The 14,565-nt window shown below is 36.7% G+C and overlaps 1 protein-coding gene across 1 annotated transcript in view; it reads right to left on the bottom strand.

Moving 5' to 3' along the window:
• CPSF160 (cleavage and polyadenylation specificity factor 160) overlaps positions 1 to 14,565 on the bottom strand; it is a 114,455-nt gene that overhangs the window by 29,858 nt on the left and 70,032 nt on the right. The window contains exons 16-20 of the mRNA XM_077389609.1: positions 8,495 to 8,691; positions 5,986 to 6,773; positions 5,159 to 5,239; positions 4,990 to 5,055; positions 4,813 to 4,890 (exon numbers count right to left, since the gene is read on the bottom strand). Coding sequence (XP_077245724.1) covers positions 4,813 to 4,890; positions 4,990 to 5,055; positions 5,159 to 5,239; positions 5,986 to 6,773; positions 8,495 to 8,691 — 1,210 coding nt within the window. The remainder of the gene's footprint in view (positions 1 to 4,812; positions 4,891 to 4,989; positions 5,056 to 5,158; positions 5,240 to 5,985; positions 6,774 to 8,494; positions 8,692 to 14,565) is intronic.

Consider the following 14,565-nt stretch of genomic DNA (forward strand, 5'->3'; position numbering starts at 1 on the left):
ATGATTTGTGGGATACCATGATAGAGAAAGTAAGGGCGGCAATATATAGGAAGGAAGGAAAGAGGAAAGAAGAGGAGTCCAAATTTTTTGACGTGGTGCACGAGATTCTTGTTGCTCGTTGGAACAAGAGCAACACTCCACTTCATTGCTTGGCTCATTCATTGAATCCAAGGTTAGGTGACTTTAAATTTATTTTGATTATTAGTTATTTATGTTTATTTCTAAGTTCTAACTTTTAACTTGAAATTTGAAGCTAAATTAGTTTTTTCTTTCTTAATGGTATTATAGTGAGCAATGGCTTAGTGAAGATTCAAGTCGGGTGCCTCCACATAAGGATGCAGAAATTTATACTGAGAGGATGAAGTGCTTCAAGAAGTACTTCGCCAATTCCTCAGACCGCACAAGAGCTAATGTAGAGTTCGCGCAATTCTCCATGAAGTCCGGATTATTCAATGATGTTGATTCCATCAATGAACGGTTCACTATCAAGCCTCATGAGTGGTGAGCCATCCATGGTACATGTGCCCCTATGCTTTAAAGCATAGCTTTGAAGATTCTTATGCAACCTTCATCGTCATCTTGTGCCGGGAGGAATTGGAGCACTTACTCTTTTGTCCATTCTCTCAAGAGGAACAAGATCACTCCACAACGAGCTGAAGATTTGGTTTTCGTTCATAGCAATCTTCGGCTTCTCTCAAGACAAACTCCACAATATAAGCAAGGAGAGACAAAGATGTGGGACATAGGTGGAGATACATTTGATTCCTTCGAGGATGTAGGAGTACTTGAAGTTGCTAGTCTTTCTTTGGATAAGCCGGAGTTGGAGTCCATTGTTTTTACCGACGACGTAGAGGACGATGTTGCCGATATTGGAGCTGAAGCCTGAAGCGACTAACTTCTAGGATTGATGATGCATTGATGCTTTATGTTATTTTGGTGCTTTATGTTATTTTGGTGTTTTAATGATGAACTTAATCACGTATGAAATGAAGAGTAATATTAGAATTTTCCATTTTGGTGAATGGTGATGTTATTGTTATTTGATTACTTTCCTTTTTTTAAAAAAAAAATTAATAAAAATTATTATTATATTCAACGCACCCGCACCCAAGTTTTTTGGAAAATCACGTACTCGCGTACCCGTGTCGTGTCGCATCGGCACCCCGCACCCGCACCCGTGCTTCACAGTCAACCACCCTCTACAGTGTCACATAAAATATGCAGGAAGCAAGCGAGCCTTCCTTTCCAGGTCCTCAAAACAACAAAAAAGAGAGGAGGAAAAAGAAAGAGAGTTCGAAGAGTTATTACAAACCAAGCACAAGGGTCCGGCATCACTACTACAATTCCACCAGATGGAAAATACCAAGTACGGTGGGAAAGGCTCAGAACCCAGCACAAGGGTCCGGCAGGGCCACTACAATTCCACCAGATGAAAAATGCCAAGTACAGTGGGAAAAGGCTCGAAACCCAGCAAAAGGGTCCGGCCTTACTACTACCATTCCACTTGGATGGAAAAAGAGCCCGGTCGAGCAAAAAAGGCTCGGACCTCAGGACAAGGGTTCGGTCACCCTACGACCATTCCACTTAGATGGAAAAAGAACCCGGTAGAGCAAAAAAGGCTCGGACCTCAGGACAAGGGTCCGGTCACCCTACGGTTATTCCACTTAGATGGAGAAAAGGCCCCTCGAGAAAGAACTGCCGAATGTAGCAGCACGCCCCTTTGCCTTCCCAGATTCCCATTAATACCCTCGTCACTAAATTATCTACATTCTAGCTTAAGGGGGAGTGTTGGAACATGTAATAAGCCTAAGGGCATAACGGACTTTGTACATATTTATGGTTTAATATAAAAATATGAGTAAGAGGGAGATCTTTCCAACTTATTCATTTTTCCTCTCAAACTCTTTCTCTTAACAGATATCTACACAGGATGAGCATCCAAAGTAAATTCAAAGTAATTGTTTCAACTTGGGCATGTTGTTATTTATGCTCTAGCTCGAGGGAGTAAATTTAGTATATGCCCCAATGTTTTTATGCTTCAGTGTAACTCTTCAAGCGTTTGGTTTAGTTTATTTGCATTAGCTAATCACACATTTTGTCACTTCAAACCCAACAAGTGCTTAGGTATGCCTTTTTCATTTTGTTTTTGCAATAGGTGGGTGTGATTTGTCAACAATTTTAACCATCATGCCTAGGCTCTTTTTTTTTTCAATGATGCTAATTTTACCAAAACGAACCGAAGGAAGCACCAAAACAAAGCTCATAAATCGAGATAGTCATAAACAAAAATGAGAAAAACAGCAGCCCCACTTGAGTGCTAGGGATCAGATATGATGAGGAAAATCTCAGATGAAGTACTAGTTTTAAGGAAATAATGAGCTCGGATCAGCCTAAGTACTATAGCTAGGCTCATGGTTTTCTATTTCTTCAGAAACCGAAACGAAACACCACAAATGTTTCATTTCTGTCCCCACCGAAACACATACCAAAACAGAAATGCATACAGTAAAAATCAAATAAAATCCTCAAAACTTTCACAAACGATGAAAATTTAATTTAAAACTTTAGGAAATGTTAGAAAATTATTTACAATATTTAAAAATAGGCAAAACAAATATTGATTGTATTAAAATTATTAGAAAACAATAAATAATAATTAAAAATTATTTTTCAAAAATGGTTTAAAAACAAAATAAACGAAATATTATATAAATAACACAATTCATACTGGTATTTGTTATATACTAAATACAATAATATTATAACTAATTGTTTATAGATTTTTAAAAATATTTGTTATATACTAAATACAATAATACTATAACTAATTTTTATATATTTTTTAAAAAATAAAAATTAATAAACTTGAAAAATACTAATAAAATCAAGGCATGTGAGGATTTAGCCATGCCCTTTCATATATAAAATTTATGTTGTATTTTCTCCCTAATTTTATCTTTAACGGTCCGTTCACTTGTTTTCTCGCTGCAGGAAAAGAAAAGAAAGGAATCTAACGTGGAAAAATGGAAAAGAAACTGTGACGGGAAACCTATCCTGCGTGGCTGTTCACTTGCCAAGAAACCGAGGGAAAGTACGCAGGAAATTGGAGACCCATTTCAGAAAATAAAAACCTAACCCTAACCCTAAAAAATCCCACGAAGATGGAGACCCATTTCAGATAAATAGGAGAGAAATCGAGATGAAAAAAAAAGAGTTAAACAATAACACTAACAACCCTAACCCTAAAAACCAAAGAAATAGAGATGAAAAAAAAGAACAAATCAGACACCCCAACAAAAACCCCCAAAAAAACACCCAAATCAGAACTCTAGCATGAAATCTGAAGGAAAGAAACCCTAAATAGACACTAGATTAGAACCCTAAGACGAGATTAGAACCCAAAGACATGATATTAGAACCCAAATCGAGACGAAATTAGAACCCTAAATCCTTTCCTACAACGATTTCGATTCCAAACCAAAAAAAAACTGAAACCCTACACTTTTTGAAAAAACGAGGAAAAAACGAAAAATAAAAAAGGATGAAGAAAAGAGTAGGGATTCAACTCCAGATCTTGTGTAGATCTTGTAGATCAAGGCCAAAGGAGGGGAGCCTTGGAAGAGAGATTTTCAGCATAAAAAGAGGGAAAAAAATTCAAATGAAGGAGAAAACCAGTGGATAACAAAGAAAAAAAAGGCTTGTACATACCTTTTATGTGTCGCCGGAGAGAAGTATCGCCGGAGAGAGAACGGCCGCCGGAGAGGTGGAGGTCGACGAAGGGACCCAAGGTATCCGTTTGTCGAGAGTTGAGAAGTCGAGAAAGGAGACCTCGATAACTTTTCTCAGGAAAAGGTTCAATTTCCTATCGATTTGGCGAGAAATGTTTTCGGGGCCTTTGCGAGAAACCCCTATTTCCACGTATTTTATTTTCATTTCCACGTCAGATAATGTATTTTCTCAAGAAACAAGCAAACATCATAGTTTAGAGGTTTGCCGAGAAATTTTGGGGGGTTTTCCTTTCTCTTTGTTTTCCAAGAAGACAAGTGAACAGAACCTAATAGAATTTTTATAAATTATAATAAAATATTTTTAAAAAGAAAACTATTTTATATGCCATTCAAATATTATACTAGTATATTCAACTCAACTAAGCCTTTGTCCCAAACTAGTTGGGGTCGGCCAACGAATCCTTTATAAAATTTTCATGAAAAAGGTGAAAGAATCTACCCGGCTCAAATTGACTAAGTCTAATCTTGACACTAGCTGGGTTCGTCTACCTGGATCATTTTTATATTATACTAGAATCTGTTACATAATTATATTTATGAATTGGAGGTGAAATGTGGTGTATGTATTATTAAAAAAAAATTACATGAATTACATGTGAAATAAGATATGTATTGAATTATCAGACATGCGTGCCAGCACATGTCACTAGTTGTTTGATGTTGTTAAATCATTACCGGTAGTTCTTTTGCTTATGTGATGGTTTGTAGTGTATATATGAGCTTATTCTAGCACCTCCTGAATCCTAAATGTCAAACATTTGAATATGTTTTCATAAGTTCTCGTGATTTTATATGTTTTACACGAAAATTGAAACTTGAAACCTAAGGCTAAAACACATACTAAAATTGAAACTTGAAACCTTAGGCTATATTTCAAGTAAATAAAGAGCACAATTCTTCCTAAATGCTTATAAATTCAATGTAGAAAGGTTAATTACTAAACAAAGAGATCATCTACCACCATAACCAGCCCAATACTATTAGCAAAGACCACATCTTCAATATATATATGGGAACCACTTACAGGAACAGATATTATAAGTGGATAGAGATTCTTCTCAGCAAAGTAAGTGACTTGATGTGGTGTGCCCCTCAAAGGAATCTGATCATAATAAAAAAAGAACTAAGTAAGGCATGCTCAGTTCATCGATCTTATGGAAAACAGAGGGTAGATAATTGGAATAAAAATCAATCACATCACCTTTTGAACTGGCCAATAGTTGTCATAGCTTGATAGAGATGGAAGTTGGCAAATTTTCAGGAATCCCTAAAACAGAGGCATCATATCAAGTCAATTTTGTTTGATATGCTCTTTAGAAATGCAAAAGCCCACAATATGATCCACTAAAGGAAGGAGAATGAACCATTACCTGTGAGGTAACATAAATAAGCCCGTGATTGCAATTTACATTATGGAGAACAGTAAATGCCACAACGAGGCCATCACAGAGCTGCAACAAACGAAGTAAAAAAAATTTGGAAACTTTGCATATAAAACTGTTCGAAATAACTGTGGAAAAGAAGTATTCTAAGAGAAACAAAATAAAAATGATCTGTTGATGAATTTTACAGTTACCGATGTTCCTAACCTAGCTTGGAAACAAGATACCAGAAACAAATCAGCAATACTGTGTCCCATATTTAATGCAGCCCATGTGTGATTTAACTCCTCATAATTTATTAGTTTCTACTAGCATCACAAAATGGTCAGATCTAGTGTTCCCTCGCAAATTCAACAAAATTGCATCGCTTTGTTGATTTCTATATCAAGCCCGTGCACTTTGAAGATGAGCCACATGTCTAACAATTGACATATATAATTATGGCTACTGATATTGTAATTGTGTTTAGATAGATTAAAATTGGGAAATAATATCAGCACAACCAATTTTTAATAATTGCACTAACCGATCTTGTCTTTTATAATTTAAAGAGAAAGACAAGGTGAGTTAGTGCAATTATTAAAACATGGTTGTGCTGATATCATGCCCCTTAAAATTTTAACAAAATTAAAGATTAGAATTTCTGAAGATAAAGCAATGTCTATGTTTAGTTTTTGGAGTTTTCTGCGACAACTATTTGGAGCAATAAAATTCCTTAGCTTAGTCCAACTGGTTTTGACATGGTAGTATTTAGATCGAAAATTGTGGTTTCTCCTTTCACGTATCATTAATTAGGAAAGAATAGTCGTGCACACCTGTGGATGGACCCTTAGCCGTTCTCTGCAGACCATGAACCAAGCTGGTCTCGACCCGGAAAGAAATAGACCTTGATAACCCCCCACGTTCTTGAACATGGCGATTCTTTGGCGTGGAATGACAGTTGAAGATTCTTCTCGGGTAAATGACTCCAACGGGATACGAACAAATCTCAAATTTCTAAGCCGAGAAGTACTTATAGTGCTGAGTTCAGCTGAACTATGGGCAGAAACACTTTCCTCAATTTTCAGTGTACTTTCCTGACCCTCATATACATATGCATGGTAACAGAGCATTGTCCCATCAGTTAATATTCCAAAAAGAAATGGGCGGCTATACTGGCCTGACCACCTTTGCATGGCCAACTCTACAACCTTCATGTTTTCTGCGGGTTCTTTATTGACTTGGCTAGTCATCTCTTCAGATTTAGTTTTCTTTAATTTCAGAGGGTCTTTGGATGGTGCTCGATAAGAACTATCCATAAGATGGGTCTTTCCAGACATAAACTTATCAACAGAGAAAACACATTTGAAACTAGGCACCTCAAAAATTTCAAGTGTACCACTTTCGTAACAAACTACACAGTATATATCACCCTGGTCATGTTGCGATCCATCATACCCATCAATTCCCTCAGCAATGCCAGTAGAAAGCCAGGCATCTGTACTTGTCTTGCGAAGCCATGGATCTGGTCCTTTATCGTGATAAAGTGTGCAGGTGGATATTGGATCTTTTGAGCCATCAAATACTGTGGGGACATTAACAGAAACAGTGCAAGTGGAAGGATCTGCCGAATGAAGTTCAGGATTAGAAAATTGTAAAAAGGAGTAAAAATATTTTCTTATTTATGAGAAAGGTAAAAGTAAAATTTTAATAGAAGACCAAAATATTACACAGGATCAAAGGGTGAAAGACCAATACCACACATCTAACATATGATGCCAAAACTCTGATTCAAAAGTAAAAGTATCATGGAAGAAATGTATAAGAACATGGACCAAAAAATCAATAATGATATAAAATGAAAGATAAAATTTAAAAAGCATGTACACGTAAAATTTTGTATTAACTGTAGTATACTTGGTATACATATGTCTGGCCTTACATACAAATATGAAATTGTGTTACCCAGAGTTAGTATCCTTGGAAAACATGTCTGGTCTTAAAATCCAATCTAAACCAAAAAGGAAAGTATCTTCTTGAAGAAAGTGTTTTTTATTTACCTGATAATCTTACAAAGAGCATCTTGAACAGATTCAAAATGACAACCTTACTTACCCAATGCACGTCGTTTACGGGTGATTGTGTGCATCCATAGGGAATAGTCCCGCCCTAAAATGGGGTGGGGATACCATATGTCATCATAACAAATGACAACCTTACAAAAAGAACCTTGAACGGAATAAAAATTACAATAACCAGAACATTAATATGACAATATGCTGCAAAGTTAAAAATACAGACTCCGGAGATGTAGGAAGAGGTATAATGCACTTTGCAATTGATTAAATTATGGGAACAAAACCGATGGGAAGAACACATTGAAACAAACAATTACTTTTTTCCGGTCGGCAAGATTTCAGCAGAAATTAACAGATAAGAAATTGCATCCTTAGGTATACAACCCCATTACAATCATCTGAAAGAATTCTAATAAGATCATGGAGGGGCAAAGAGAAAGGGGAAGAACTCTCATACGGAAAATACTTGTCAGAAAATATTTCTTAGATAATATGTCTTCAATCTTTTCAAGGGCAATAAAAGTTTAGCATTAATGATATTGATAGCAAATATAGTTTCCTAGTTTCACAAACAGTGTTATACGATGCATATAAGGAAAGTGAACTTCATCAAGAACCTGTATGAGACAAGGCCAATTTAATTTATTACATAACAAGCTTTGGCAAAGACTACAAACCAATTTTAGTTGAAAAACTCATGATATAGGGGGGTGAATGCACAAATTTGGTTGTCATGCCAACATGAATATAAAACATCAAAGAAAGACATGTTAAAAAATAGTAAATTATTTTATGCTAGAAAAGAAGCATGTTTTATAATATATACATATTTGAGGATGAGTAGTTCTTGTGGAATTATGCATACCTAACAACATAAGATATTTGGATAAAGTAAAATCTAAATATAAAATTCATGACAGACTCCAAATCAAGGATTGAAATTTCGGTTTCGGTTTCGGCATCAGACGAAAACGAAATTTCGGCGCCAATTTTGGTTTCAGTGGAAATTTCTTTGAAAATCTTATAATTTTGGTTTCGGTTTTAAATTTTGGTCCCGGCCGAAATTTAACAATTCCAGTGAAACCTGAAAAGTCTAACAAGGCAGAATACTCATAAAGTTAAACTATTAAAAAAAAAGAGAAAATCCATGGAAAAAAAATCATATGTCTAACTGACTAGGCGCACGAGCACACACTACAAACATAAACATAGCATTCCGGTAAAACAATAGAATTAGATTGTGAGAATCCAGAAAATCGCATCATACCTCCAATGAGAAGCTGAATACTTCCATCGGTCATTCTTAGCAACACATATGGATCAGCTATAGAAACAGACAACACTGTTGAACTCTCAGTGCTTGAACTTGATTCGGAACTCGGAGGAGTTAAACTTAGATCTTGAGTCATATAAGAACCATCAAGAATACGGGCACCACGTGCATACACCTGGACAACTCGACGCCTAGAGAAAACATAAAAAGTAAGTATCCTATGTACATTCAACCGAATATGACTTCTGTCTTACCCATTTCATCTTCCAACCTTTTAAAAAACTTATCGCAACTTAACATCATTTAGTATAAAATAAGGGAGATGATTTTTTCGCCCCCTGTAGGATAATGTGCCCCCCTTTTAACGTGAATTGTGGGAAGACTTTAACGCTTTTTGACATCAAATCAAGTTAGATATGTGTGTGTGGCCGCGGGGGGGAGGGGGGGGGGGCAAAAAATCATCTCCCTAAAATAAGCAATAGATAAAATGTGAGAGGCCAACAAACAAAACAGGCTAAATCCTAAATTATTATTTTTTAATTGGTATTCTGAACCAACTCAATTTCCATAAATGCTTATAAAAGTAAAAGTAACATAACCCATAAGGCAGCCGAGAAAGAACCTTTTGGATTACAAAATGATGGTACAATCAATCTATGTCAAAAATATCTCCTATATTTTCAAATTATCGTGCTTTTAACGCGGCATTTTGATAAAACGACAAAATCCCAAATTAATCTCAAGATTTAAAAAATATAGCGATATTTTCGTTTTTATCATAAAATATCCCGATATTTTATTTATATTTTTCCCTGAATTTAATAATTTTAAACATTTTTTAAATAATTTTATTTTTACCGTTTTTCCCAATATAAACCAGAAAAAAATTTAATATATCACGAGATTTTCCCTTGCCAAGAAATTCCCGAGAAGGACATTTGCGACATAACAGTCAATGTATGTGGTCCCTATAATTTTAGTGGAAAAATTGAGTTAAGAGACAAACTTGCACAATGATAGTGAAGGCCATTATCTCTCTCTCTCTCTCTCTCTCTCTCTCTCTCTCTCTCTCTCTCTCTCTCTCCCCAAGCGTAACACAAAATTGCTTACAATTTCAACCATCCAGCTCTTTTTGGTCATCATTACTTACGGGGCTATTTTGCAGAATTCCTAAGAGAGAATAGTCTCGTGCCCCTTGGTATTCTGTACCTACCCATTTGTGTCAATTTCGGGTACAGCTAGGACCCTTCTATTGAAGGTTGTTCAAGCTTTTCCTGACAGTATGGCATGGTTACTTCAGCATTGCAGTGCTCTGTTTCTTTTGTGGACAATTCCACTCAAAGTACTTGGGTCTACCTTATGACGTCCAAAGATGAAGTGCTTGTTGTCTTGAGTTTCTCAATGATCAAAGGAATAATTTGGAATATTAGAGGGATAAAAAAAAAACCCTCCGTTCAGAGATTAAAGTACTTGATTAAAGCTCACAATATCCTTTTTGTTCATATAACTGAGCCTCTGACTGACAAATCAAACATCAATACAATCTCTAGTAGCATTGGAATAGAACATTTTATGGTGGATGATGCTTATCCGAGAATTTGGATGATGTGGAAAATGAGTATATGATCACTGCATTTCTCACTTTTGTTTATGCTAGTTGTGGTATTATTGAGAGAAAACTGTTCAGGAGTATTTGGTTGAATGTAGCAGCAACATAAAAGAGAAATGGATTGTTGGAGGAGATTAATATGCAATCCTTAATATTGATGAGAAAGTTGGAAGTAGGGCTCCGTCCTTGAGGATGCCATTGAGGATGATGGCTTATGAGATATTGGATATGAAGGAAACAAGCTCACCAGGAGGGAAGCACGGTCAAAGCTAGAATTGACAGGGTTCTATCTAATAGTCTCGGTAGGGATCCGTCCGTGAGTGTGGTACTGATCTGATACCAAATTTGATGTACGACCGGGAAGGGAAAGCGTGCCTGGAACAAGGGTTTTATAGGCTGCTGACAATGAAACGAGATGGAATTGGTTGGCGTAAGGGCGGCACATAGATTGCAAGAAAATAGTGTGATCAATACTGGCCTACTGAGTTTTGGATGGTTAATTAAAACTGAAAAGAGGATAGTGGGCAGCAAGAAAGATGAAGAATAAGGTGAAACAAGAGAGTTGCAGTGGTTGAAGACAACCGAGTTGACTCACCAGTCAACTCGGCAGCAAGAAGAACACTCCGATTTCAATCGTTTCTTCTCAGATTTTCAAGAGAATCTTTGGATCTTTAGCTCTGATACCAAATTTGAAGTAGGCTAGGGGAGAAAAGATGAAAGAAGAAAAAACAAGAAGACAAGAAGTAGAAGTAGAAGAGAAGAATTTGAGGAAGAAAGAAGCACTCAATAATCTCAATTAACTCAAATAATCATCCAAAAGTAAACAAAAAGCTGTAAATTGCTATAAATAGGCATTTAAGAATCCCTAAAAGACTAAAATACCATAAAAAAGAAATAAAGGCTGAAATAACCCTAATAATAACAACTAATCCCCAAAATAACCCTAAGAAAAATAAAAAGATCCCTATGGGGTTCCCTAAGTGCGGCCCCGCCTAGAAGAAACCCGCAAGGGACGTCTATGATCCCCATCACCCTCTTTTGACTTCCTCTGCTTATCTGAACTTGTGTTAGAAGGCCTTTCCGATTTCAAAAGATGTGGATTATTGATGACCGATTTATGTCAATAATTGAAGAGGACTAGCAGACTCCGATTTATGGAAGCAAACCATATGAGCTAGCTGCTAAGTTAAAGAGGTTGAAAGCAAAGCCCAAAGTTGGGAACAAAGAGGCCTTTGGGGATTTTTTCTCAACATAAGAATTGCCGAGTACTCGGTATAATAGTATTAGTCGACTGTGACATAATGGTGAGTGGATGGAGGATCAATCCTCTATCAAGGATCCGGTGTGTAGCTTTTATAAAAACCTCTGGTTAGAAGAGGGTGGTGCCGGGAATGATCACATTCTGAATGACATCCCAAGCATTATCTTAGATGAGGATACTGAAGAATTGATGCAACACCTTCCGAAGATAAAGCAAAGAAGTTTTCTCTACGCCTTCTGATAGTGCACCTAGGCCAGATGGATTCAATCGTAGTTTCTTCCCCCATTGTTGGGAGACCATTAAGGGAGATGTCATTGGAGTAGTTGTAGAATTTTTTTATGGGCAGCCACCTTCCCAAATCAAACACTTATACTTTCATCACCATCATCCCTAAACAAGAGAACGTGATAGGAATGCCAAATTATTGGCCTATTAATTTCAGTTATAAGATTATATCCAAGGTATTTATTTCTTTTTTTAAATATCCAAGGTATTTCCTGATCGCTTGGTCGGTATCATTTAAAAATTCATTTTGCCTAAACAAACTGCATTTATTAAAGGAAGAACATCATTAATAGTATTTCTATTGTGCGAGATGGTGCATAGTGTGGATAGGAAGGTATTTGGAGGCAATGTCATGCTTAAACTCTTCTAGACATTTCCCAACTCCAAAACGCTTGATATGGGTACAAGTGTTGATATCATGAAAATACGGCGCCATAAATTGAAGGCTTTCATCAATCTGAGTAACCCGCTCCGATTCTACATCATGAACCTAAATGTTGAGATAAAGAGGGAAAATATTCCAGATTTTCCGAAACAAGGAATGGTCTTCACAAATAAGGATTATAAGATTTTAAAAGCTGCAGATGCTTAAAAAAGATTTCTAGAAACTTGAAGGCTGTAGATATTGTTTTCCTGTTGGATTATAAAAATTAATAGAAATCATATTAAATTGCCCATCCAAACGTAGAAAGAAACTTACCTAGAGATTAAGTTTACAAAAGAATCTAAGGAAGTCTAAGTCAGGGAAGCAGGTACGATACCTGAGGGTGGGGAATCGGAATCGTGATTCGATTCGATTCCCCAATTCTGGGGAATCCCGAATCGATTCCGTCGGAACCCCGATTCCCAATTTATAGAAACCCGATTCCAAGGCGATTCCCTGCGAATCCCAACTCCCCAGCGACTCCCGGCAATTCCCCGGCGAATCTCCCGCGATTCCCCGGCGACTCTCTGGCAAACCCACGATTCCCGCTTCCAACCATCCCAGGAGCCTTCGATTCCCGCTTTCGATTCCCGCCCTGGCAACCTTGGTCTAAGTACTGAAATGACAGAAATTATAATAGTAATGTATACATAGTAAACCAGTAAAGGAATCTTAATTTTAAATTTAGTGAATTCCTCAGACAAAATTTGTTTTGTTAAAAAAGAAACTACCCTTGAGGAATCTGTCATATTAATAAATAATGGTAAACCAGTAAAGGAATCTTAATTTTAAATTTAGTGAATTCCTCAGACAAAATTTGTTTTGTTAAAAAAGAAACTACCCTTGAGGAATCTGTCATATTAATAAATAATGTTGTTTACATCCTAGGATAATGCAGTTGAGGCCTTTATAGGAAACAACCCAATATTTTACAATACAGAAGTATTTGTAGATACCTGAGAAAAAAAATCTAAAACCAAGTAAAAATAATATAAATGTTGAATAACAAGTAAGGGTAGTTTAGCTATTACCGGTATTTTTAGGGGTATTATAGTCTTTGTACATTGGATGCCCTATTTTGGGCCAATATATACATCATTTACATGAGGAGCTCCCTAGTAGAGACTTTCCATCCTTCACCCCTCTTCTTCTTCCTCCCTTCTAACCGTAATCTCATTTCTGACATGGTATCAGAGCAAAGATCCTTTGGGAAGGGGTATAGAAGGAAAGAAGAAGAGTCTATCATCTCTCTCACTCTCTCTCTCTCTCTCTCTCTCTCTCTCTCTCTCTCTCTCTGCCTTTACGGGCAAGGTGTTTCCTCTTTTATTTTTCTGAAAATATCTCCTTAAATCTCCCTAATCTTTCTCTCTCGGTATTCTCTCTCTTTCTTGTAACTCTCTCTCATGCATGTCTTTTTTTCCATTTTCATGTTTTTGGAGTTGCCAGAAATCACAAAGAAAAAAATTCCTAAGATCACTACCCCAAATCTCTCGAGACTATCTCTTTCCCTTCTTCTTGGTTCTCCATCCCAAAATCTCATTCTTCTCTAACTCCATACCCTTGTTGGGTTCTTTCTAGTTTCTTTAACCTCTTTATGATTTATGTTTTTTCTTCGATGTTTTGAGTCTCTTCCCCCATCCTCTCCATTCTAATCTTTGTCATTTCCCCTCTAGATTCGTTGTTCTTCAAGGTGCCCACCAAGTGTTCAATGAAATGTCAGAAAGAGATATAGTGCCTTGGACGTCTTATTTTCATTTCAAGTTGAAGGCCTTCGGCTTCAACTTGAGGGGGAGTGTCATCTAGTGTTGTCATCTCTTTCTTTCTATTGTTTTCTATGTCTTTTATGTTGATGTCATCTCTTTCTTTACATTCTTCTTTACATTGTCTAGTGTTGTCTTTTGTGTCTTCTTATGTCTTTTATGTTGTTCTTCAAAGGTGCACACCAAGTGTTTGATAAAATATCTAAGAGAGTTGTAGTGCCTTGTTTGTCTTTGTTTCTTTGTCTTCTTCAAGGCACACACCAAGTGCTCGATGAAATGTCCGAGAGAGGTGTGCTGCCTTGTTTGTCTTCTTTTTTTTGTTGTAAGTTGAAGGTGTTCGACCTTCAACTTGAGGGGGAGTGTTGTCATGTTTTTCTTGCAGTTGTTCATTTTTTTTTCTTGGTGTTGTCTTAGTTTTGTCTTCTTGAGGGAGTATTGTCTTGTTTTCATGACTCTTCATGTTGTCCGGCTTTATGCCTTATCTCTTTGTGTGGTCATGATATTGTCCTCCTTGTCTTGTCATATCTGGGCTCATGTAGTCTCGCCCAAGGGGGAGTGTTGTTGTGTTCTTATGTTACTCGCCATATTCGTTGTTTCCTTTCCGTGTTCTTGGTGTAGTTTTACACAGTCTTGTCCGGCTTTATGTCTTGACCTTCTTTTCTAGGCGATGGTTTCCACATTGTTGGTCGGCTCTCTTACTGGCGACGGCTTCATTTTTCCGTCGAC

Source organism: Tasmannia lanceolata, unplaced genomic scaffold (assembly GCF_043159265.1).
Source record: "Tasmannia lanceolata isolate RefF3 unplaced genomic scaffold, GAP_Taslan_0.1 ptg000008l, whole genome shotgun sequence".
Classification (NCBI taxonomy): Eukaryota; Viridiplantae; Streptophyta; class Magnoliopsida; order Canellales; family Winteraceae; genus Tasmannia; species Tasmannia lanceolata.